The 27,450-nt window shown below is 41.6% G+C and overlaps 1 protein-coding gene across 1 annotated transcript in view; it reads left to right on the top strand.

Moving 5' to 3' along the window:
* The window catches only part of LAPTM4B (lysosomal protein transmembrane 4 beta), a 75,144-nt gene that overhangs the window by 20,218 nt on the left and 27,476 nt on the right, over nucleotides 1–27,450 (top strand). Inside the window, exons 2-4 of the mRNA XM_035011586.1 lie at nucleotides 8,080–8,191; nucleotides 26,405–26,478; nucleotides 26,827–26,949. Of these exons, the coding sequence (XP_034867477.1) occupies nucleotides 8,080–8,191; nucleotides 26,405–26,478; nucleotides 26,827–26,949 (309 nt within the window). The remainder of the gene's footprint in view (nucleotides 1–8,079; nucleotides 8,192–26,404; nucleotides 26,479–26,826; nucleotides 26,950–27,450) is intronic.

Consider the following 27,450-nt stretch of genomic DNA (forward strand, 5'->3'; position numbering starts at 1 on the left):
CTCTCTGTCTCTCATGAATAAATACATAAAATCTTAAAAAAAAAAAATTTTTTTTTTTTCAAATGTTGGAGTATAAAAATTAGCCAACCAGGGGCGCCTGGCTGGCTCAGTTGGTGGAGCATGTGACTCTTGATCTTGGGGTCATGAGTTTGAGCTCCACCTTGGGCACAGAGATTACTTTAAAAAAATTTTTTTAAAAAGCCAATTATCTGAAAACAGCATATCTGATTATAATCTATATTTTTTTATTTTTAACCATTTTTACTGTATTGCACACATACAGAAAATGCACAAAATACAGACAACTTGGTTATTACTGAACAAACAGTTATGTATCTACCACTCAGGTCTGACTCTTCTCTTAAAGGTTACCCTGGAGATGACAACATACATCCTTGACTTTTTAAAATCTCACATTAACTGGTACTTTCATCCTCTTCCTGGGCAATGCAAGGATTTAAGATCGGTTCAGTTCTAATTATCTGCTCTTGATTTATATGCTATTGTCTATTTTGAATCTATTTCTGTTTTGCACTCATAAGTCATTATTACTGTTACTGTGTTATCAATATTCACAATTCCCAATATAATTTATCATTTCTGTTATTCTTCTTTCTTTGTACATCTTCAGCCTTTTATCTGACATCATTTTCCTTTTGCGCAAAGAATACCCTTCAATGCTTTCTTTACTGCTAAGCTTCTGGTGACAAATTCCCTCAGTTTTGTCCAAAAGTATATAACTCATTAATTTTTTTGTACTTTGTCTAATGGGTTAAATTCATCCACTGTGTTCTTGATTTGGCTACTGCAGTTTTTCATTCTAGAGCCTCTTTATCTTTTCAAATCTGTCCTGTCCTTTTATTTATGATGCTAGTTGCCTGCCAAAATTCTTGTGTTTTTTTCTTTATCTCCTTGATTTTCATAAGCATGGCCACTTTAAAGGGCATGCTTGCTAACTTCAATATCGAGAATACCTGTTTCTCTTGTCTGTTCTTTCTGCTGATTCTTGTTATGAGAGTCTTGCCTTTTCCTATTTGCTGTATTCTGGACGTTGCATTTGAAAATTAAAAAAAAAAAAATTCAAGGCGTAGGATGATATCTTTCTCCACCAGGATTTTAATAGCTTTTTATAGGGGTCTAGCACCTAGGGAGTGGCTTAATCCAGTTTCAAGACTCAGATGATGCAAGGCTGGGTTGTGTCCTTATAAAGATTTGTCTCCTTCTGGTTCACCTTCTTCCAGGGGTGAGGCCCCAGCAGGGTCTTAGGGCAAAGCCTGTGTCATCTCCCCCTCACCCCCACCCAGGAGGCCCTTGACTCCCTGGTCCAGCGAGGCTGTCAGGGGTGCTGCTCAGGCTCTTAGCTCTCATCAGTCTTTTCCAGAATCAACAAATGCCCCCTGGGGTATTTCTGCCTTCTCCTGGGTCTTGGACCAGTAATTCTTCACTGCCTCGTTAGCTCTCATGCCTTCTCACAGACGTGGGTATTTTGTCCAGATTTCCTAGTTGTCCTCAGAGAGAAATTGGTTTGTATCACTTACTTGGCCATTATCAGAAGTGGCAGATCCCTGAATTATTATTATTTTATTTTACTCTTGACATTGCTCCCCTGAAATATCTACTTCCAAGATTTGACTTGAATGCCTGGCCAGGTTTACTTGTTGTTGGTCATCTTCTTTCTATTAATTGTTTTTTAGAGAATCAGGTTTAGTAATAATATTTTATAACATTTTATATTAAAAATATTTTTGAAGTTTTAAATAATTGTTCTTAACTCTAAAAGTAGTTTATGCTCATGTTAGGCACTCTGGAAAATACCAAAAAAGGTACAATGGTAATTAAAGGTACAAGTCATCTGCAAACCTAGTCCCTGGTCTATATATAAAATTGTATGTTTTAGTGTTTTTAGTCTGTGATTTACACACGCGTACATACCACACATATAAATCGTAGAATTGGAATCATAGAACATTTTTATACTGTAGTTTTCATTTAACATACTATGAACATTTTTATTGTTAACAGTTTTTGAAATACGATTTTTAAAACTCAGGATTCTGTTATTTAGTAGCAATATTATTAAGCCATTCGCCTACTTGTGTTTCAAGTTTTCATTAGAGATAAGTCTGCAGTCATTTTTGGATAGCATTTTCTGTGCAAATTTCTGACTGTTGTGTAATCATTATCTCAGCGGGTTTAAGTGTTATTAAGGTTCTCTTATTGAGGCTTTTAAAAAAATGAGCTGATAATTACATTTAACATTTTCAGTTGTTTAGATCAAAGCTGCAGATACCACTGTTCACTTAGATGTGATATATGATTTAAGGGTAAAGAGCATTTTGGATCCCTGGAGAATATACAAGGGCCTAACCATTTAAGTAATTGGACAGAAGTTGAATTTATTTACATATGGAAGTAATCATTGTCAAGAACAAGGAAAAAATATGGGACACCACGGGAACACTTTGTAAATAGAATGGGAACAGTTTGTGCACGGCCTACCAAAACAGACAAAGGAAGGCCAAGTGTAAGTGAGCATTAGCTGAACAAGATCACAAATATGCTCACTCTTTTTTTTTTTTTAAGATTTTATTTATTTATTTGAGAGAGAGAATGAGAGAGAGAGCATGAGAGGGGAGAGGGTCAGAGGGAGAAGCAGACTCCCCACTGAGTGGGGAGCCCGATGTGGGACTCGATCCCGGGACTCCAGGATCACGACCAGAGCCGAAGGCAGCCACCTAACCAACTGAGCCACCCAGGCGCCCCGCTCACTCTTTCTTTTCCATTTAGATCAGCTGTGGTCACTACATAATCTGCTCCTGGCAAGTCCTAGTGTCTTCTTGGTTCTTATTTGCGGTGACATTTCATTCTTGATGATTGGATGATTTCCATTTTCTCTCTTTCAGAAAGTACTTCTTGCCCGGGGTTCATGGCCTTTGACTTAATCTGACCTTTTCCATCTGGCCCTGTGTAGTAGCTACGTGAGCTCCCGTGACTGGTCCTCTCCCGGCGCCTTTGCACAGACCTTGGTCCTCAGGGATCGCCCTGTCACCGTTCTGTTTTCACTGTATATATATATCACCCATGGCGTGCCACATTCCCACCCCACAGTAGAGGTTTTATGACACAGTCAATATGTGTCAACACACGTTTTTCTCATGAAAGTTTCCTTCTGTGATGAGAAGTGCGCAGTGGAGACTAGTCTTCTGTGGTGGGTAATGCCCTTATCATCACAGCTTTGGTTTAGGGATGTCCCCTCTCTCTGGACTATTTTGTGAAGAGCTAGGGCAGCTGGAAGGGCAGTGGGCCCCAGGGCCGTGGTCTGTGGCTCGTGAGGGCCGGGGGTACGGAGGAGAGGATGGCTGTGAACAGGGCAGGTAGGGCACAGCCGGGGCCGGGAAGCAGGGCCCACGGCGGAGCGAGAGGAACGCTGGGCCGGTGGCCAGAACTCTGCCGTCAGGAGAGACGTGCCATGTGCAGACTGAGCCGGAGAGAGCAGGAACGCGGGGGAGGTCTGGCATCAGGCGGCCAGAGCAAAACCGAGGGCCGGCCTGAACACCAAAGGTGGGCTGAGAACAAGCGGAGAACGTGAGTCTTGGGACATCCTGAAAGTGTTTTCCAGCACAGCGTGTCTAAAATGAGCCTCACCTTCGTCTCTCTGTGATCGCCCTTACTTCTGGTAATAACAAGCTGTACCCCGTTGCCCAGCCTTGAAATCTCCGAGTCTTGTTGGCGTCCCGTTATCTCTGCCTCTAGTCACTTACTGGGGCTCGGGAGACACCACCTCCACGTGGAAAGCCGTGGCATGCCAACCGCAGCTCTTCCATACTAGGACTGGGGTAGGGCCCCTTAACCTCTGAAAGTCACCTGTGAGCCCACAGTGCGGAGAATTAGAGGGAAGTGGCGAAACCCCTCGTGACCCCACAGCGGACTGTGGCAGTGATCGGCAGCTCAGGGGCCCGCCTCCTGCTTGGCCTCCCCACCTCTTCCGGCTTGGTCTTCTAACAACAGCACTCTGATCGTGGCTCATGCCAGCCCAGAAACCTCCATGGCATCTTCATTAACTGTTAGCATGAAGCCCCGGGCTCCTGTCCTACTCCTGAGGACTCTCCACCGTCTGGCCACAGGCTGCATTTCTTTCCTTTTTTTTTTTAAGATTTATTTATTTATTTCAGAGAAAGAGAGAGGGAGAGAGAGCGATCATGAGTCGGGGGAGGGACAGAGGGCGAGGGAGACAAGCAGACGCCCCCCTGAGCTGGGAGCCCGACTCGGGGCTTGATCCGAGGACCCTGAGACCATGACCTGAGCCAAAATCAGGAGTCCCATGCTCAACCAGCTAGGCCACCTGGTTCCCCCCCCCCCCCCCCAGCCTGCATTTCTGTTCTCATTACCCTATACTTAGCTTTGCGAACTGTGTCCAGCTGCATTGAGCTGCTTGCTACATTCAGTACAGGTCCCTATTGCAGCAGCCCTACTTAGACTAGAATGTGCACTTTCCCACACCGCTCTGGGTCCAAAACCTTGCCGTCTTTCCAGCCCTTGTCCAAGTGCTCCCGTCTCTACTGCAGCTCCCTGGGTCCCCGGTCTCAGCCTCAGGCTTCAGTAATTCCTTTCTCTGAACTCCCATTCGTCCTTCTCTGAACTCTTGGCATGCTTACTGCTGTATGTTTTGTGTTATTTGGGCATGTGACTTATTTAACGTCGTATTCTGAGTCCTGGAGAATTCTTCCCAAGCACTTAGCACAGTGCCTATCTGTTGTTGCAGTTAGTAAATGTATTGTGATGAGTAAACCAGGCATGGGGATAATAACAACCTGATTATGAGTTGACAGACACTTTCTCCACTGAGTATTCTTAGCTCCCTTGGCAAACATTATTTGACCACATATGCATGAGCTTTTTCTGGGCTCTCAGTTCTTTTCCACTGGTCCATGTATCTGTTTTATGCCAGTGCTACACTGTTTTGATTACTGTAAATTTGTAATAAAATCTGAAATCAGAAAAAAGACAAAACAGGAAGAGTCGATGGATGCATTGGAACTAGAAGGACAGGAAAGCAGCGTCATCGTACTGGCTTAGATCCGGCAGCCAGGTCATGTTCCCAGCCATCCATGAGCTTTTATGTGGTTCCTTTGGAGGTGCGAAGAGGGAAGCGAGCTCACTTGAGTGGCCATTATATGCCAGTCACCCTTCTAGTTGTTTTACTTGATTTACTCGTTTGAACCCCAGTCAGATCACATTCTTCCCTTTCTTAATATTCTTCGTTGGCTTCTTGTTAACGCTTAGAATAAAATCTAAGCTCCGCAACACTAGCCTATGGAATCCCTAAATGTGTCCTGCATTTCCTGACAGGGCTGCACTGCCCTGCCTCCTCACTCCCCGCCTCGGCTAAGCTTTGCCGGAATCCCAGATCTGTGTCTTCCCTTTTCATCCTGAAAACTGACCCGTTACGGTAACAGTGAATATACTGTCTTTGTATGGCGCCTTACTTTTTAAAAAACACATTCTTAGGTTGTTTCATCTGATTTTATTTCAGTCCATAATCTTTGGGCTGTCTTTTGTGAAGACTAGAGGGAATGAAATGCCAAGAAAACCGGACGGTTTGTATAAAAGCGCAACTTTGCAAAACATCACATGCCAGTTGTAGGATTAACTCCTACCTTCCTTTAAGCTTTAGATGTGTTCTGAAAATCTTTCTTCAAATACAGTTTGGCTAACCACACTCTCTTTAAAACATGCTATGAAGTTTCTTGTATCTCTTCAGAGATACAAGAACTAGTAGTTCTTTTTTTTTTTTTTAAAGATTTTATTTATTTATTCATGAGAGACAGAGAGAGAGAGAGAGAGGCAGAGGGAGAAGCAGGCTCCCCACTGAGCAGGGAGCCCGAAGTAGGGCTCGATCCCAGGACCATGGGATCATGACCCGAGCCGAAGGCAGACGCTTAACCATCTGAGCCACCTGGGCGCCCCAAGAAACTAGTAGTTCTAATAACCACTGTGGGGAGGGTGATTGGTGGATAGCAATAGGATGGAGACTGACTCTTCACTATATGCCCTTTGGAACCTTAAAAAAAATTTTAACCACATGCTTATAGTATTTATTTTTATTAGCTCTCTATATATGTACGTACATATATCCATACATGTATATATATATATTCGTTTTACATACCTATAATGTATGTATGTATACTCTGTGAAATTGCTATTCATTCTCATTATTATAATTTTTTTTTCAAAAAGCAATCAGACCATATGAGACAATTTGGAAAAAAAGAGGAAGAAAAATAATTATTCCAAATCCTACAATAATCCTAAAACAACCACTTCGGATTGCCATTGAAAAATGAATTCTGGGGTGCCTGAGTGGCCCAGTTGGTTGAGCGTCTGACTCTTTTTTTTTTTTTTTTTAAGATTTTATTTATTTTATTTGACAGAGCAAGATACAGCGGGAGAGAGAGCACAAGCAGGGGGAGCAGGAGAGGGAGAAGCAGACTCCCTGCTGAGCAGGGAGCCCGATGCGGGGCTCGATCCCAGGACCCCGGGATCATGACCTGAGCCGAAGGCAGACACTTAACCAACTGAGCCACCCAGGCGCCCCTGAGCATCTGACTCTTGATTTTGGCTCAGGTCATGGTCTCAGGGTGCTGAGATCAAGCACCATGCTGGGCTCCACGCTTGGCACAGAGTCTGCTCGTCCCTCTCCCTCTGCTCTTCCCCCTACCCCACCCTGCTCTCTCTCTCTCTCTAAATAAATAAATAAATAAAACATTTTTTAAAAAAGGAAAATGAATTCTGGAGTAGATATTTTGTCGAACAAACAACCTGACTCTCCCTTGGAACCTCTTCTGTAAATAGGTATACCAAATACACATTTTATAGTAGGATATGCCTTTAGTTACTGCTCTTAGTGAAAGAATTTCCTCTACGTAATCTTCATGGTTATTCATTTTCTCCTCCCCATTTTGACAAGAGTAAAACTCACACAAAAAGGAGAAAAAACACCCCAGTCTCATCTCGAGCCTCACCTAAACTCTCCCCACACCTGCCCCTCCAGCCCCGCCACAGTTGGTACACATCGGTAGCATGCAGCAAGGGCAGTTAGGAAGAATAAAGGAAATAGAAATGCATGAGTAGAACAGCCAGAATTTCCCAATTGGTCGGATGTGGGGATAAGGAAGGTGTTAAAATAAGCCCAAAGATAATCAGGTTTCAAGTATAAACAGGAGGCTAAGAGATTTTAATTCCAAAAATTTGTGGATGCAGGTTGTTAGCTGCCTGATCTTCAGAAATATTCTTTACCCCCAGGCCTCAGTTTTCTCGTCTATAAAATGGGGATCATTTAGTGCTGAGTTCATTAGGTTATTGGACAGCTTAAGAGAGAGAGACTCCACGTAGAGCACTTAGCATAGTGCCTGAGTTTTCCACTTTTAATTATTAATGGTGATGCTATTTTTTTTTTTAAGGTAGAGAACATAAAAAGAGGAGCAGAGATGGGAGATGTGAGGGAAGGTGATTTCCGTTCAGGCAAGCTAAGTTTGAAGTACCCGAGGGATGTGTACTCTGTGGTATTCAGAAGGCAGAGCCTTGGGCCTGGGTGGAAAGGGGCTCATCTGTGCCACAACGGGAGGTTCGAACCTGGCTCGGCTGCCGTGGCTTTGCATTCATCCTCTGACTCTGTTCCCTAGCTGGTCTCAAGGCTCAGATTGTCTGACCCTGTGAAAATGTTTGATCACCTGGAAGGACTTGTGGTTGCTTATCAGAGTGCACTGGGCTAACTGGAGAGTTCCTGTGTTTTTCCCACCTTGGGCATCGGGGTTGCTGCGTATGTCGGTGTGGGTTGCTCGCTGCTCTAGGGCTTCTGCCCCGAGGTGGCCGCCACCAGACCATGAGCCCCTGGCTGCCTCCCAAGGGACCCACAGTGCTTCCGCCTTGGGAATCTTCGCCTGCTCCCTCAGGGGGGTGGCTTAATGTTGAACAGGAGGAGCCTCTGTTGAAGTTAAATTCCACATGGTCAGTTTAAGTTCCTATTATAGGGACCATATCCTGGGGGTACTTAAATTTTTTTCTTTCTTATTGCAGATCATCAACGCTGTGGTGCTGCTGATTCTGTTGAGCGCCCTGGCTGACCCAGACCAGTACCACTTTTCAAGTTCTGAGCTGGGAGGCGACTTTGAGTTCATGGATGATGCCAGTAAGTCCATCAGATAGCAGCTGTAGATCTTTGGGTATTTTTCAAGGGCAAGGAATCCTGCTACCAGGTCTTCCTGTTAAATTACAAATATTGATTCATGGGCCCATTTCAACTGATACTTCCCTTCGTTTCCATCGTTACAAATCAGATCAACAAATATTTATGGTTTGCTCGTGCTCTGCCTCTGTTCTAAATGCAGGAGTCTAAATGAGATCTCTTTTCTTTTTCCTTTTTTTTTTTTTCCACCTTACATTAACTTTCCCATTTTTTATATTATTGCTTTGTCATAGTCTTTTTACCCTGGGCCTTTTGGCCTTTTTGAGAGGATGGGGAGTAAATGGCAGGAAGCAAGGTCAAAAGGATCACGCATATCTATCTCATTTTGTCTTCTTCTTCTTCTTCTTCTTTTTTTTTTTTAAAGATTTTATTTATTTGAGAGAGAGAGAATGAAGGAGAGAGCATGAGGGTCAGAGGGAGAAGCAGACTCCCTACTGAGCCGGGAGCCCAATGTGGGACTCGATCCTGGGACTCCAGGATCATGACCTGAGCTGAAGGCAGTCGCTTAACCAACTGAGCCACCCAGGTGCCCCTCATCGTGTCTTCTATTATGTTTCTGTATTTACCTTTCTTATAGGAGATGATCATTCTCTGTTCCAGAAACTGTTGCTCATTATTTGGTAGACTTGGGCCTTTTTCCAATAAGTAGAAACATACACAGGAATGTGGATGTGGGATACACCAGAAGGAGGCAAGGCACCCAGCTCTAAGATCATAGACACCTGAACATTTCATAATTACAGTTGTGTGGTGTCCACACTGACTGAAAGAGTCAGTGTTGTGCATAATCCCAAACAAAAGATCATGCAAATTTAATTGTCATTGGCTTTGGAGAACTGTAAATGCATTTTTAAAAAATGTTGGGGCAAAATGAGTAAGGTGGGGAGACAGTGACTCAAGATGCAGTTTTAGGGATAGACCGGGACCATTCGGAAGACCGTGAGGCTTGTGGGTTCTATTCTCAGGGTGAGAAAATCGCTGCTCAGTGATTTTTAGTAATTCAGCGGTTATGCACTGATGTGTGTTTTATGGAGATCCCTTTCGTTGCTAAGTGGAGGATGCATTTAGGAGACTGGTGTGTGAGCATAGAAGTCTGGAGACTAGTTTGGGGGTGTTTCCCTGAGACCCAGGCTGCACTGAGGATGGGGAAGAGGGTGGGTTTCGGAGGTAGGATTGATAGACCTTGTTAGTGTGGGTGAGGAAGGAAAAGGAGGAATCAAAGATGATCCCTGCTTTCCAGCTTGAGCAAAAGACCGATCTTCAGTGGGGGGAGAGAGTCTGGGGTCAGGAGATGAACACGTGCCTGGGTGAGGGAGCTCAACTTCGCTTTAAGTGACTCAGCGCGGTTGTTAGGAGTCTAGGCTCTGAAGCAGAAGACCTTAGTTTGAATCCTGACCATGCCATGTATTAAATGTGTTCACGTGGGGCTAGTTAGTTACCTTTGTGTGCCTTCCGTTCCCCCACTGAGAGGCAGGGCTGATCATAGGATCTGCCTTGTGGGATTATCATGGTGATTAAAACAGTACATGAAAAACGCTTAGAAGGGGTCTGGCCCATAGTAAGTGCTTGGTACATTTTGCTGTTTTACTAACCGTTCTTATTTAGGTATGTTCCAGCTAAAACACAAACTGTCTTAAAGTGGAGAGATTAAAAAGGTGGTTGGGTATGTGACTCTGTAACCCAGAACCCAGATGTCTGGGCTGATGTAAATTTGAGGACATCAGCCTAGAAATGGTATTTATGTTAAGGACATAGTGAAGGGAAAAGGAAAGGGCTCCCAGATTGAGCCCTATAGGTACCCCAACAGTAGAGGTCAGAACAGGAGCCTGAGAGCAACTCGTAGTGAAGTAAACAGAAAATCAGGAGATGCTTTCTTTTCTTTTCTTTTCTTTTTTTTTTAATTAAAGATTTATTTATCAATTTTAGAGAGAGCACAGGTGGGGGGAGGGGCAGAGGGAGAGGAACAAGCAGACTCCATGCTGAGCGTGGAGCCCGACGCAGGGCTCAATCTCATGGCCCTGAGATCATGACCTGAGCCAAAACCAAGAGTTGGACGCCCAACCTACTGAGCCACCCAGGCGCCCCCAGGAGATGCTTTCTATCTGTCGCTTGCCACCACCATAGCTTTGTAATATGTACTAAGCAGTCAGGACATTATATTCTCTTGGGGTGTGGGACATTGTCAGACTGAGACGGGACTTCTGCTATAACATCGCTCCTTCTCTCGATTTTGAATAACCCTGTTACTCTTATGGATTCTTCCAGAAAGGATAATGAGTTCCATTAATATTAAATTAATATCTCTGCCTTCCTTCCCCTGAGCTAAAAGACTATGTAAGCTATAGATAAAATGTTTGATTGACATTTAAAAACAAATTATCTTTCACTGTTTCCAGTAGGGGGATTCCATTTCTAAGGTAACTGAGGTTAGAAAAAGAAGTTTTAAATAATACAGCTATAGTTCTCTCAGAATCAAATAGTAACACTATATGCCTTGATCTAATTGCCAGAGATTAAGTTGGGTAATGAGTCTCTGACAGTATCGGCTTAATTTAGCTAACTTCAAAGTCTTGCTGGTACTTAAGAGTTTAAAATAGTAATCGTTCTCTAATGTCCTGGATATTAATTCCAGTGCATTTGAGGTTTCTCTCATATCTCATATATTTGAAAGAAATGAATGAAGAGTTTGTAATTATGGTTAGGACTGTCTATCAGTCATTTAAATCACATGTTATAAAAAGGTACAGAGGAGTGGATAGTCGCTTGAGTGAGTCTTTTTTTAACTTCTTTTCGCTTACATTTCCTTTTCACATGCTTTGATCTCTTTTTTTTTTTTTTAAAGATTTTATTTATTTATTTGAGAGAGAGACAGAACACATGAGAGGGGATAGGGTCAGAGGACGAAGCAGACTCCCTGCCGAGCAGGGTGCCCGATGTGGGACTCGATCCCGGGACTCCGGGATCATGACCTGAGCCGAAGGCATTCGCTTAACCAACTGAGCCACCCAGGCGCCCTTGATCTCCTTTTTTAAAAAAGGTTTTATTTATTTATTTGAGAGAGAGAGCATGAGCAGGGGGAGAGAGGCAGAGGGAGAGGGAGAAGGAGACTCCCAGCTGAGACTCCCTGGGATCATGACCTGAGCCGAAGGCAGATGCTTAACTGACTGAGCCACCCAAGTGCCCCCCCGTTTTTGTGGGGCTTGAACACACGACCCTGAAATCAAGACCTGAGCTGAGATCAAGAGTCAGATGCTTAACCCACTAAGCCACCCAGGTGCCCCTGATCTCCTTTTTTAAAACAAATTTATAGGTCAAAGTTCATTGTGTTTGACAAGCCTTTCTGTATTTAACTCACATATGGATAGAATTAAATAATCTTTGAAATGGGTACAATCAATTGCTTTAAATAGCAATTTTAAGTTGATATCTTTTTGGAATGGTGGTGGCCATCTGCAGATTTTATCCAGAAGGACAGAGCAAGAATGCATTTCACTTTTCTGTATGGTATTTTCCTAAAATGATCTGGTAGAAGAAGATGTATTATTTACATCAAAATGAGGCATATGGGAAAGAAGAAGATAGCAGGAGGGGAAGAATGAAGGGGGGGAAATCGGAGGGGTAGACAAAACATGAGAGACGATGGACTCTGAAAAACAAACTGAGGGTTCTAGAGGGGAGGGGGGTGGGAGGAGGAGTTAGCCTGGTGATGGGTATTAAAGAGGGCACGTTCTGCATGGAGCACTGGGTGTTATGCACAAACAATGAATCATGGAACACTACATCTAAAACTAATGATGTAATGTATGGGGATTAACATAACAATAAAAAATTTAAAAAATGAGGCATATGGGAGAATCCACTGGGATAAAGAAAGAAAATATGAGGATTTCTCTTTAAAAAAAATCGAGCCCTTTAACATTTGTATTTTTATTATATTTTATATAATGGAAAAATATTATAATTTATACAAAAATATATATTTTTATGTTACACTCTCCCCCCTTCCAAATTGACTATACTAGGAAAGAATGAGGAACTGTCATAGATTGGCAGAAACTAAAGAAACACACCTAAATATAGTATGAGATCCTGGGTTGGATTCTGGAACAGAAAAAGGGCAATAGGGGGGAGACAAGTGAAATTCACACAAGTTTTGTAGTTTAATTAATAGTATTATGTAAGTGTTAATTTCCTGGTTTTGATGATAAATGATTACTATTAGGGGAAGCAGGATGAAGGGTATACTTGAACTCTCTACTGTTCTAACTTTCCTATACGTCTAAAATTATTTCAGAATAAAAAGTTAATGAAAAAAATAGTTCAGTCTATTGACTAAGAGGACCAAAGGATAATGATTGTGAAGCGTGTATGTGTGGCATATTGTATTATACACTTGTAACTTACTTTGAGTAGAGGTAGACTTCGTGGCATTTTATTTGTGAAATTTTAATGGATTGGCAAAGAATTATGACAGGAAGTTTCAGTGCTGTGCATGGTGCCAAACAGGTCATTCGAATTAATTTCCTTTTTTTTTTAAAGATTTATTTATTTATTTGAGAGAGAGAGAATGAGAGAGAGCACATGAGAGGGGGGAGGGGCAGAGGGAGAGGGAGAAGCAGGCTTCCCACCGAGCAGGGAGCCCGACGCGGGACTCGATCCCGGGACTCCAGGATCATGACCTGAGCCGAAGGCAGTCGCTTAACCGACTGAGCCACCCAGGTGCCCCTGGAATTAATTTCTGATTAATTTTGCAGCAGATGTGTCTTTCCAGTCAAACTTAGTTTTATCTACCAAGTAGACACACTTGGCCTAAGGAAGGAAATGTACATAAAAACCATCAAGAATGGATGGTAACCATATATGACCACCTAATTTAGGATAAAGACACCACTACATTGATAGGAGAAAGGATGATCTTTTCAATAAATGGTTCTGGATGAAATCAATGAGAGAAAAACACATGCTTCACAAAAGAAGATATCCATATGACCAATAAGCATATGAAAATATTCTCCACGTTATTAGTTGTAAAGAAAATACAAATTACAAGCACAGTAGCGAATCACTGCACCGCTCCAAAATGGCCAACCTTAGCTGATAATACCACCTGCTGATAAGGCTGCGGAATGACTGGAACTCCCAGACTGCGCTGGGAGTGTAAATCCTACAACCACTTTGGGAAAACTAAAGTAAGTATACATCTGCCCTATGACCCTGCAGTTCCACTCCTAGATATGGACCTTGCAGAAATGAATGCTTGTGTCCGTCATAAGCCAGGTATAAAAATGGTCAAAGGAGCTTTATTCATAATAGCCAAAAATTGGAAACAGTCCAGATTTCCACCAGTGGTAGAATGGACAGAAATGGAGTGATCAGAGATGAAACAGTACAAGCAAAAGGATGATGGTGATTCACTACTTTTTCTGTATGTTTGAAAGTTTTGATAAAAAAAAAAAAAATCTAACAATGGGGAGCCTGGGTGGCTCAGTTGGTTGAGCGTCTGACTCTTGGTTTTGGCTCAGGTCATGATCTTGGGGTCATGAGATTGAGCCTCGAGTTGGCCTCCCCACTGGGCGTGCAGCCTGCTTGGGATTCTCTCTCTCCCTCTGTCCCTACTCCCACCCCCGTGCGCTCTCTCTCTCAATTTTAGTATATGTGCTGCCAAAGCGAGCACCGCTCTCGCTCTCAAATTAATTAACGAATTAATAATTAAAATCTAAGAAATAGAAAAAAAAGAATGACTGGCTAGAGCTTTCCATATGGCTCTTGGCAGCACAGAGTAGAGCTCTCTGTGCTCTGTCATTTGGAAAGGGCCCCAGGTTGCCTGCCTGCTGTCTATTCACATGCCCCCATGCAAGCCTGGCAGTCAGTCTGCACAGCTTGTCCACTGTGCATGAATATCCCCGCAGTCTTGAGAAAATAGACATACATCTGCAGCAGCAGGGAAGTGGAGCCAAAGGAACCATCCTGGCCCTTTATTTTCATCCATCCACCCTCCCATCCTCCCATCTTTGTACTTATCTTTTAAATCACATGGCTCAAAAGGTTGCATATTCTACACATTAACGACATCTTGCTTATTTTTTTTAAAAAGATCATTTAGTGAACATTGTTAAAGAGATTTTTTTTTTTTACAAAGATGTAAGAAGACCACTAGGGATAATGAAGTGACATGACTAATCAAGGCCAGCAATGACTATCCCTAGACCTGAAGGAGGGGTGGGAGGCTGTGGTTACTGGAGCTGGGGATGAGAGACTCATACAGGGTTAACCTCTTCATTAGGACCAGTGACCTCTGGTCTAGGGCCACAGCCAACCCAAGGCAACCTCTCCTTCCCTCTGATCTCTTGTCTGGACTCCTCATTGGCTGGACTCCAGAGGGCAAGGGAGGCTGTTGATAGCCCATTCAGGTCTGCCTCCTGGGCCAGAGAACTGGATGGTGAAAGGCAAATGGAAGACATCTCATAAAATCATTCATCTGCTTACCCAGGTGTTCCACTTAACCAGACTATTTTGCTTGGTGCGCGTTTCCCCACTTTGCCTACAGGAATAAAGAACTTTGCTAAATGTGTTTTTAAAAATTAGGTACATTAAGCCAGGGTGCCTGGGTGACTCAGTCAGTTAAGTGTCTCGCTTCTGCTCAGGTCATGATCTTGGGGTCCTGGGATTGAGCCCTGCATTGGGCTCCCTGCTCAGTGGGGAGCCTGCTTCTCCCTCTGCCTCTGCTGGCAGCTCCCCCTGCTTGTGCTCTCTCTCTCTTTCTCTCTGTCAAATAAATAAATAAATAAAGTCTTTAAAAAATACAAAATAAAATTAGATTCATTCAACCTGCAGATTCCTTTTTTAAAAAAAGATTTATTTATTTGAGAGAGAGCAGGGGAGGGGCAGAGGGAGAGAAAGAATCCTGAAGCAGAGTCCCTGCTGAGCTCGTGGAGCTGGTGCCCTGCTGGTGCTGGGCTTGATCTCACAACCCTGAGATCATGACCTGAGCTGAAACCAAGAGGAGTCGGGCAACCAAAAGGAGTCTGGCGCTTAACCGACTGAGCCACCCCAGGTGCTCCCCCTGCAGGTTCCTTTGATTCCTTTGAGGTTCCAAGTTGGTGAGGGAGTGAGCAGGAAATAAAGTAAAGTAGCTCAAGCATCCAGTGCTCTTCTTTGTGTGTTGTTCTTTTCCCACCTGCAGCTTCTCTGATGATGAAGTTTGTTGTTGTGGCTGTTTGCATTTTAATGTGTTTAAAATCAGGATGTGATCTACCGATTAGCATGGATTTAGTGTGAAGATCTTGTTTTTTCTCCAAATCTTTATTCTGAAAAAATTCAAACCTTTCAGAAAGGTTTCATGTATAATGAATATCCGCCTTGCTTTTTTCATTAGTAATAATTTGGAGTTTTTCATTTTTTACCGAATTATCTCTATTAATAGTGAATAGGTATAAAACAGTATTTTTTTACCTTACTCATTTGAGAGAGAGAGAGCACGAGAAGGGGGGAGGGTCAGAGGCAGAGGGAGAAGCAGGCTCGATCCCAGGGGCTTGATCCCAGGACCCTGGGATCATGACCTGAGCCCAAGGCAGACACTTAACCGACTGAGCCACCCAGGTGCCCTGGTATAAAACAGTATTTACAGAATACCAAATAATGGTATGGTACAAGTACTTGTGTACCCACCACTCATTTTAAGAAGTTGAATTTTACCTTACTTGCGAAAGAGTCCTATATGTCCCTTCCTGATTGCATATTCTTTCCTCTGATCTGAGAGAGAGCCATTTGCTGAACTGTTATCGTCAACATCCCTTTGCTGTTCTTTATAGACGTACGCATACATTTGTATCACTAATTGATCTGCTTAATTTTCATGCTGAACTTTCTTATCGAGTAGATTCACATAGTATGCCTCCTTCTGAGACTTGCTTTTTCAGTTTTATTGTGTTGATGAGAAAGTTATTCAGACACTTGTTAAAGATGGTAAGGAAACTTTACTCAAGTGGTGTTTTGCAGTAGGGGAAAGAGGTCAAGCTCAACTCCCTCTCCAACAAGTACTAGTGGAGTGGTGTAGCCACGGAGCAGGTGGGGGTCAGTGGATAGAAAATTAGAGGAAACATCAAGGCTGGAGAGGTTTTTGCTTGACAGCTCAACAGGATTCTTACAGAAGGCAAACCAGACTGGCAAGTTATAGAGGCTGGGGGATGACGAATTTGATCAGATATCAGGATGATCAGATATCAAGGAGAGGGGTTTTCAGTGAGCTGACTCAGCAGGATTATTGCTGAAACTAGACTAGATGAGCCATGCGCAGGGCCCAAGGTGTTTGGTTGGAGGAGAGAGTTGTCGTTGTGTGTCTCCCATCTATCTGGGGAGACCTTTCTGCTTCCAGCACCCAGCTGCAAAGGAGTCTGGAAAATTCAGATTTTTAGCTTTCTAGCCTCTGCAGAATAGGCAGACACACTAGAAGGGTGGGAATAAATGCTCAGTACCAATTCCCCACTGCAAACATGCTGTAGTGTATGGTGAGCCTGTCCTGGTCCTTCTTTTTCAGAAATCTTCTAACTATTCTTGCTTATTTGTTTTTCTTCTATGCTTTAGCATCAACTTGTCCAGTTCTCAGGCAGTCCTGTTGCATATTTGTTAATTACAAATGTTAAACTTATTGATTAACCTAGGGAGAAGTGATACCTTATGTGTGGTATTTTGTCTAGTTCTGTCTAGTTATACCTTTTTTAAAAATGGCATTATTGAGGAATAATTTATATATCACAAATTTACCCATTTTAAAATGTACAAGTCAATGAGTTTAGTGAATTTACAGAGATATGTAACATTTTTAAAATATCTGAATACAGGGACACCTGGGTGGCTCAGTTGGTTAAGCGTCTGACTCTTGATTTTAGCTCAGGTCATGATCTGATGGTCGTGAGATTCAGCCCTGTGTTGGGCTCCACACTGGACGTGGAGCCTGCTTAAGATTTTCTCTCTCCCTCTCCCTTTGCCCCACCCCTTCCCCTGCTTGCATGCTCTCTAAAAACATAAGTAAGTAAATTAAAAAATAAAATAAAATGTCTGACATTGGGGAGGGTATGTGCTATGGTGAGCGCTGTGAATTGTGCAAGACTGTTGAATCACAGATCTGTACCTCTGAAACAAATAATATATGTTAAAAAAAAAAAAAAAAGAAGAAGAAGATAGCAGGAGGGGAAGAATGAAGGGGGAGATGAACCATGAGAGACGATGGACTCTGAAAAACAAACTGAGGGTTCTAGAGGGGAGAGGGGTGGGAGGATGGGTGAGCCTGGTGATGGGTATTAAAGAGGGCACGTTCTGCATGGAGCACTGGGTGTTATATGCAAAAATGAATCATGGAACACTACATCAAAAACTAATGATGTATGGTGATTAACATAACATAATAATAAAAAAAATAAAAATGTCTGATTACAACTATAACTTTCCAGTTAATACAGCTCTTCTTCAGTGTCCATCAGTAATGTTTCCAAAATTTTTCCTATATAGATCGTACATGTTTTTTTATTAGTTTTTTTAAAATTTTAATTCCAATACTTAACATACAGTGTTATATTAGTTTCAGGGGTACAATATAGTGTTTTAACACCTCCATACAACAGCCAGTGCTCATTACAAGTGTCCTCCTTAACCCCCATCACTTATTTAACCCATCCCCTCACCCTCTTCCCCTCTGTGAACCATTAGTTTGTTCTCTATAGTTAAGAGTCTGTTTCTTGGTTTGTCTCTCTCTCTCTCTGTTTTCCTTTGCTCATTTGTTTTGTTTCTTAACTTCCACATATGAGTGAAATCATATGGTACTTGTCTTTCTGTAACTGACTTATTTCATTTAGCATTATACTTTCTGGCTCCATCCATGTTATTGCAAACGGCAAGATACTATTCTTTTTTATTGAATAATATTCCATTGTATATATATACCACATCTTTTTTAGCCATTCATCAGTTGATGGACACTTGGGCTGCTTCTATAATTTGGCTATTGTAGGTAATGCTGCAGTAAATGTAGGGGTGTGTATATCCCTTTGAATTCATTTTTGTACTTTTGGGGTAAATACCCAGTAGTGCCATTACCAGACCAGGGTAGCTCTGTTTTTAACTTTTTGAGGAATCTCCATGATGTTTTCCAGAGTGGCTGCACCAGTTTGCATTCCCACCAACAGTGCACGAGGGTTCCTTTTTCACCACATCCTCACCAACACTTGTTGGTCCTTATGTTGTTGATTTTAGCTATTCTGACAGGTGTGAGGTGATATCTCATTGTGGTTTTGATTTGGCTTTCCCTGATGATGAGTGATGTTGAGCATCTTTTTATGTGTCTGTTGGCCATCTGGATGTCTTCTTTGGAGAAGTGTCTGTTTATGCCTGCTGCCCATTTTTTAATTGGATTATTTGTTTTTTGGATGTTTAGTTTGATAAGTTCCTTATATAATTTAGATACTAATTCTTTATCAGATACATGATTTGCAAATATCTTCTCCCATTCCATACGTTGCCTTTAGTTTTGTTGTTCCTTATATAATTTAGATACTAATTCTTTATCAGATACATGATTTGCAAATATCTTCTCCCATTCCATACGTTGCCTTTTAGTTTTGTTGTTGTTTCCTTCCCTGTTCAGAAGCTTTTTTATTTTGATGTAGTCCCAGTAGTTTATTTTTCCTTTTGTTTCCCTTGCCTCAGGAGATGCATCTAGAAAAATGTTGCTATAGCCAATGACAGAAAAATTACTGTCTGTGCTCTCTTCAAGGATTTTTATGGTTTTAGGTCTCACATTTAGCTCCTGATCCATTTTGAGTTTATTTTTGTGTATGATGTGAGAAAGTGGTCCAGTTTCATTCTTTTGCATGTAGCTGTCCAGTTTTCCCAACACCATTTGTTGAAGAGACTGTCTTCTTCCCACTGGATATTCTTTTCTGCTTTGTTGAAGATTAATTGACCATATAATTGTGGGTTTATTTCTAGGTTTTCTATTCTGTTCTGTTGATCTATGTGTCTGTGGTTGTCTATGTGTCTATGGTTGTCTTTTGATTACTGCAGCTATGTAGTATAATTTGAAGTCTGGAATTGTGATGCCTCCAGCTTTGTTTTTCTTTTTCAAGATTGCTTTAGCCACATGGGGTCTTTTATGGTTCCATACAAATTTTAGGATTGGTTTTTCTAGGTCTGTGAAAAATTTTGTAGTTTAATAGGGATTGCATTAAATCTATAGATCATTCATGTTTTTCATTAAATTTCTTAAAAAAAATAAAAAAATAAAGTTATTTTTATTTTTATTTTTTTAGGATTTTATTTATTTGACAGAAGAACAAGCAGGAGAGGGAGAAGCAGGCTTCCCGCCAAGCAGGGAGCCTGATGTGGGGCTCGGTCCCAGGACCATGGGATCAATACCTGAGCCGAAGGCAGATGCTTAACGACTGAGCCACCCAGGCACCCCAAAAATAAATTTCTTTTATTTCCTGCTCCTGTGGTCTAGACACATACATATCTTGGTTCTCTAGTGAACATAATCGCACCAAAAAAAATGTAAATGCTGTTTGTTGGTTTTTCTTTTTCTTTTTCTTTTTTAAGATTTTATTTTTAAGTAAACTCTACATCCAGTGTGGGGCTCTGTCTCACAACCCTGAGATCAAGAGTCGCATGCTCCACTGACTGAGCCAGCCAGGCTCCCCAGTTGTTCTATTTTTATAGAGAGACTTGATTATGTCAGTATATATCTCAGTGTAAACATATAGCTAGCAAGAGCTAATATCTTATCTTAGAGAATAGAGGGTTAAGAGAGATTCTCTGAACTTGACAGTTTAAGTAAATTATTGAATTAACTAATCCTTCCTAACCTTTTATAGCTTATTTTAAATCTTAGGGCTGACAACATGGGTAAACCTTCCAAACATTATGCCCAGTAAGAGAAACCAGACACAAAGGCCACATATTATATGATTCCATTTATATGAAATGTACGGAATGGGCAGATCTACAGAGATAGAAGCTAGATGAGTAGCTGCCAGGGGCTGGAGGAAGGGGGAATGGGGAGTGACTGCTAAGGGTATGGGGGATCTTTTTGGGAGAGTGAAAATATTCTGGAATTAGTGGTGATGGGCTATGCAACTTCGTGATTATACCCAAAACTCAGTGACTTGTACACGGTTTTAAAGAGTAAATTTTATGGTACGTGAATTATATCTCAATTAAAAAAAAACAAGGAAGAAAACAACCCAGCCCGAATAACCACGTCCTCCAATATATTCTGTATTCCCCTTTTCTGAAAATAATACTGCCCCCTCTGACCTCCCTTAGCTCTTCATCAGTTGTCTCATCTTAAAGTCTCCCTCTCTTCCCCCTAGACACTCAGCATCAGAACAGAGGTTATGTCCTGATTATGTCCTCATGGTGTTTATTCCTTATTACATACCTATTTAGTATTCAGGAAATAAATTTTGAGTTTAAGAATAAAGTTGTAAATTAGCCAGGTTATCAAAAACTCTTCTATCTGAATCTACTTCAATAAACAATTGCCACACACATACAAAAAGTATATTAGAAACTTCCTTCTGTTTTAATGGAATAAAACTAGTGCCTTATTGCTTATTCCTCCCCAAGCTTTCAACCTCAGATGGGACTCCATAGGAGGGACTGGAACCTGTGTTTTCTGTTCGCCCCTGTGGGCATTTAGAGCTTTGTATTTTGCTTTCAGTAGCTCATAGTGTTGCTGCAAATCCATCCGAAAATGGTTCTCCTCTAGACTTACTGGTGAGAATATACCCCAAATAGTATTTGTTTTCATAAACTGCAGTGCCAGGAATGTGACCAAAAATGAGAGAAACTTGAGACATAACATGACTTCTGATTAAGGAAGTGAGATGGGAACATGAATCAAGTAGTTATCTAGCTAGCTCCAAGTTTTATGGAAAGGAACCAAATCCAAGAACTATAAGTAAAAGTGGAATTAGAAATAAGAGTATTTAAACAAAGGCGTTTCATGACATCAAGGCCAAGAGACAACAATGCAAGAAATGATTTGAATCATTATAAGGGAAAACACACATATACACACACGCCAACATACACATTTTGTATCAAAGATCAGCATAATAATCTTGAAAGAGAAATAAATTGGGAAAACGATTTGCAGCATCTATGACAGACAAAAAGGTAATATTCTTTTTTTTTTTTTTTTAAAGATTTTATTTATTTATTTGACAGAGACACAGCGAGAGAGGGAACACCCGCAGGGGGAGGGGGAGAAGGAGAAGCAGGCTCCCCGCAGAGCAGGGAGCCCGATGTGGGACTTGATCCCAGGACCCTGGGATCATGACCTGAGCCGAAGGCAGTCGCTTAACCGACTGAGCCACCCAGGCGCCCGGTAATATTCTTAATATATTCAGGAACTACTGCAAATTGTGTTAGGCAGAACACTTTCAGTTACAAGAGATAGAAACCAACTCAAATAGGAAAAAGGGGAGGGGGAAATGAGCAGGAGAAAGAAATGAGGGATTTGGGTGATTAATCAAGAAGAAATACTCAGTCTCACTAGTAATTGACAATTAGAAGAAGAAGAGAGGCATTTCAGAGAACTCCTTTATAGCCTATTCTGTTTCACTGATTAATTGACTAAGTATCAGAAAACATTGTCTAATTAGCCTTTTGTGGCCTGTGGTATAGCTTTTCTTAGGATCCTTTTCAAATTAGAACTGCATTATTAAAGCAGGAATTTAATTTAGGGAACGGTGTGAGGACAGTGAGCTCGGACTAGATTGCTATGGGGAGCTACTGTGCCAAGAATAAGTAAAGGATGTGATGTCCCTGTCACTGAACAGTAGTACTATTACTGATTGTAGAAGTCCGTACATTGTTGTTAGAATCATTTCCTCATTTACCCATGACAAATTGAAAGGAATGAATTTTAGGGGCTCCTGGGTGGCTCAGTCAGTTAAACGTCCAGCTCTTGATCTCAGCTCAGGTCTTGATTTCAGGGTCGTGAGTTCAAGCCCCGTGTTGGGCTCCACGCTGGTGTGGAACCTACCTAACAAATAAATAAAATAAAAATAAATAACAGGAATAAATTTTAATCCCTCGGAGTAACTCATGCTCACCGTGGTGTACTACACATTATTTCAGAAGAATCAACACGTGCTCTTGTTTGCTAGGAGAGAAGGCTTATGAAGCCTGCTTTATCTTATCTGCTCTGTGTTTTTATTCAGTTTACACTTTGATTCTACCTAAGCTATTTCACATGCTTGTCATATATTCAGTCTGGTCAGTGTGGTTGGTATAATCATTTGTATGAACAGAATTTTGAAAATTTCCTCATCTCAAATTAACATTTTTTTAATGGTAAGTAGTATGTCATTATGAATGGTAATAGGATATTTTATGACTTTTATTTGTGCCTTTTAAATTTCTCTTCTTTGATGGGGCACCTGGGTGGCTCAGTCGGCTAAGCATCTGACTTCGGCTCAGGTCATGATCTCAGGGTCCTGGGATCAAGTCCCACATCAGGCTCCCCGCTGAGAAGTCCTGCTTCTCCCTCTCCTTCTGCAGCTCCCCTTGCTTGTGTTCTCTCTGTCAAATAAATAAATAAATAAAAATCTTTTAAAAAATAAATTTCTCTTCTTTGAGAAAGATGTACATGTAAACATTGTTTATGATTATGTGAGATTTGGTTCTGGAGTTTCTTTTTACTCCAGAATAGGATATACAGGTTATACTAATTTTCATAGGTTATGTTAAAATTTTTGAATACAGCTTTGAGTTTGTCTGTCTACCTATCTGTCTCTTTTAAGATCTGTGAAGTAAAAAATACCCTATAAATGGGCTGGCTTCCATTAAATTAATTTTTTTCTCATTATAAAATATGCTTGTACAGAATTTGGAAACCATCTCAGTAGACAAGAAAATAATAAACTTTTGCCTGAGTGCAGGTTTTAGAGATTACTGTAAGTTTGAATAGGTTTTGCTCATAGCAAGTACATACTGATGTCCAGCTCCTTTTAGGGTGGCTGTGTGGTTTTCCCCGCACTTTGACCTGCATTACTGCCTGTGATCTACCTCCTTCCCAGCTGGGTAGCATACTGGCTGAGAGTATTGACTCGGGGGTTAGACTGCTTGGGAAGAATATCCCATCCACCACTTACTAGCTGGGCAGCCTTGGGCAAGTTATTTGCTTTCTCTGAATCATCTTTTTTGTATCTAAAATGGGGATGATAATAGTACTTATCTCTTAGGGTTGTTATAAGGATTAAATGAAATAACACAGTGCCCAGTTCACTGAGGAAAGAAAGCACATGTATAAATGGGGAAAATAAAAGCAGACGATGGACATCCCACTGTGGTCATAGCTTTCTGTAGGAACGAAGAACCTGATAACCCTCATTGCTTCACATGCATCCATGTGTATTTACATATGTGCCTCCCTACAGAGAGGCTTTAGGTCAGTCTCTTGGCCTTTGTTTTGCATGGAAAATGCATTCAAGTTTATCCCCCCCACACCGATCCTGCAAGAATGCTATAGGCATACATGAACTTTCCTTGTAGGTATCTTTTCCCTCACAAGGAGTAAAAGGTAAATTAATGTAGCATTAAAATTATCCCTCCGAAAGGGATTAAAACAACAAAATATGCATATATCCTGAAAGAAATCATGATCTTTTTTTAAAAAGATTTTATTTACTTGAGAGAGAGAGAGAGAGCAAGCCAGAGAGAGAACATGAGAGAGGGAAAGGGGCAGAGGGAGAGGGAGAAGCAGACTCCTCGATCCCAGGACCGTGAGATCATGACCTGAGCCCAAGGCAGATGCTTCTGAGCCACCCAAATGCCCCAGAAATCATGATCTTTTAAGTGTTGACTAGTACTAATCACCCTCCAAGTGATCTTTTTTTCTTTTTTGAGAATCAAATTTTCACTCCTTTAATAATAGTCACCAGCATCATTATGAATTCATTGCACTAAATCTGTAGATTAATCTCAGGAGCCTTTGTGTTGTTTTTTTCTTAAGATGGCAAATGGTCTTTGTTGATATATCTGCGTTTTATGTAGCCTTCCTGCTTAAAATGTCCTCTCATCTCTAAAGCTGAGGATACAGAGAGGATGGTTCTAGAAGTGGAATGTTTTCCTTTGGAGAAATACCTGTAGGAAGTGACAGGCCAGGTTGGGTCATCGGTCAGTAGTCAAAGCTGAAGCAGAAGCTACGGAGTCTTAGCAGGAAGAGCCAGAGATCTGAAATCCCCAGAGCGAGGATTAGTCAGTTCAGCCTTTTGATGCAAGTACTTTCTCAGCGAGTCACATAACCTCCGAGCTGAGTTTTGCAGTCTGCTCAGTGGGAACACGGTCTGTCTCAGAGTCAGGAGTGCTAAATGAGGTGTCTGTGAAGTGCCTCAGATGCTGTCAGCATCGTACAGATCCTTTACTGTGTGGGTTTTTGTGCTCTCTTAGCTATGAGCACCCCACACTGGAACCCCGGGCATATGTACTAATCTGAATCTCTAAAGATAGAGTAACATGACCTCTTGATTAAATGTTCATTTCGTCCCTACTGTGATATAGGCATTGTTCTAGACCAGAACTTTTCAATAGAAATAGAGTGCAAGCACATGTGTAATTTAAAATTTCCTAGAAGCCACATTTTAAAAAGGTAGACACAAGATTTACCTTAGTTAGCTCAGTATATCCAAAATATTTTAGCATGTAATCAGCATAAAAATTATTAATGAGATATTTTACATTTTTGTGTGTGTGTACCAGGTCCTTGAATCTGGAGTATGTTTTAATCTTACAGCACATCTCAATTCAGATTGAGCCCACTGCAAGTGCTCAGTGCCTCCCTGTGGTTAGTGGCTACAGTGGGGGGCATCTGTCCCCTTCTATACGTTGGGTTGTAGGAGTAAACAAAATATAGAGAGTTCTTTCCCTCAGAAAGCTTCCTCTGGCATGGGGAGACAGATGATACGCAGCAGATGTAAGTAAGATAGTAGTGATATGTGCTGTATAGAAAATAGGACACTGACGTGGGAGGAACTAGAAGTCCTGCCTTACCTAGAATACTCAGGGAAGAGCTGTTGGAGCTGCTGATGTCTGAGCTGAGGCCTGAATGATTAAAAAGGCAGAGCTAGGGGTGCCTGGGTGGCTCAGTCGGTTGAGCTTGAGCGTTTGCCTTGGCTCCAGTCATGATCTCAGGGTCCTGGGATCGAGCCCCGGGTCAGGCTCCCTCTCTGCCCCCTCCCCCCCCAACCCACTTGTGTGTGTACTCTCTCTCCCCCTCAAATAAATAGAATCTTTAAAAAAATTAAAAAGGCAGAGCTACTCATGTGAAAATGTGAGTGATGTTGCCTCTAGTCAGTGGGAACTGCAAATGCAAGGCCCCATGATGGGATGTTCTCGTTGTACTTAGGGAACCGAGTGGTGTGGCTGGGTTGTAGGAAGTGAGAGAGTTGTGAGATGAGATTGGAGAGGTAGACATGCTCTAGAAGAAACACAGACGTAAAGGCTATGATAAGAAATTGATATTTTATTTTAAATGAGATGGGAACCAGTGGAGGGTTTTATTTTTACTTTTTTTTAAAGATTTTATTTATTTACTTGACAGAAAGACTGAGAGAATGAGTGGGAGGAGGGGAGAGGGAGAAAGAGACTACCTGCAGACCTGGGAGCCAGACATGGGACTTGATCCCAGGACCCTGGGATCATGACCTGAGCCGAAGGCAGACACTTAACTGAGCTACCCTGGTACCCCAGTGGAAGGTTTTAATAGGGGCACAAGGAACACATGAGTTTATAAAATACAAGTGAGACACTCATGTTTCAAAACTACCTAATTTATTATATATCTAATTCAGTGGACCAGAAGACCAAACTTTTTTTAATATCTGTAGCCAATATCTCTTTCCCATTTTCAAAATAAACTTATGTGCAAGTCAGTGTGTTATCTATAGACACTTATATGATTTAGGGAGAACTTCTTTTGGACATTTTATATCCATTGGCTGTTATTTTCTCAAATTCCAGAAGAGCTCTGGGTGTTTTACTTAATATAAAGTTCTCACTTATAATTGGTTTATAAACAGAATGCCTTTGAGGAGAGACAAAAATTGTGAAAACAGTGGATCTACTACTGATTTTCTTTCTTTCCTAACCCTTTGTCAGACATGTGCATTGCGATTGCAATTTCTCTTCTCATGATCCTGATATGTGCCATGGCCACTTACGGAGCATATAAGGTAAGCGGCTTTGAAATAGGGGGCTGGGCCTTCTCCTTGGTCCCTTACACTTGTAACCTGGGCAGCTGCTTGTGAGAAGGAAGAAGTGATGATTCTCAGTTCCTATAAGAGCCTTTGGAAGTTTAAATCTCATATTAATGTTCTGTGGAAAGGCAGTGCTGTGGTCTCAGGAATGCTCACGGAGGCTTGTTGGTTGACCACCTCTGTGTGGTTTACCAGTTGTCATGACCTGGCTTATCGAATGTCTTGTCCTCCACTTCCCTTCAGATGAAGAAAGCATTTGTCTGAGTTGGGAAAAAAGTAAGATGATACTGAACACATTAACATCATGTTTTCTCTCATATTTAGCAACGCGCTGCCTGGATCATCCCGTTCTTCTGTTACCAGATCTTTGATTTCGCCCTCAACACCTTGGTTGCCGTCACTGTGCTTGTTTATCCAAACTCCATTCAGGAATACATACGACAGCTGGTATGTGGCCTTCCCCATCACTGTTCCCATCAGGATCTAGTCTCGACATACACACGCACACACACACACGAATTTGTGGCTTTTTCCACTTGGATCAGAGTTACTGATTAGAGATTTTTGAGTGTCATCTTTAAGATTTTTGGTTTCTTAGAATGCTTTTTGGGACAACATAACCTCCTGAGGTTGATAAATGGGGAGTTGCGATGACTGTATTAGATTCACCTATGTAAATTATAAGCTAGTTACTAATTCTTATTTTTGTAAAATGTAGTTTGCTCAGTTATCAGCAAAGGATCATTTTTTTTGCCTCTGCTCTCGTACGGGAGAAACGGAAATGTACTATACACTGGTTCCCGAACTTATTTGACCATAGAACCCCTTTCTTCGTCAATCTTTTTGGGACTCGTTTTCTGTTAAATGTTCTTTGTGACCATCTGAGCGAATGTGGATAACTGGATATTCAGAAGCTGGTGGAGGGTTAATACATTTTTCACCTTTGTT

The sequence above is a fragment of the Mirounga leonina genome, unplaced genomic scaffold (assembly GCF_011800145.1).
Source record: "Mirounga leonina isolate KUSES-001 unplaced genomic scaffold, KU_Mleo_1.0 Mir_165, whole genome shotgun sequence".
NCBI classification, from domain to species: domain Eukaryota; kingdom Metazoa; phylum Chordata; class Mammalia; order Carnivora; family Phocidae; genus Mirounga; species Mirounga leonina.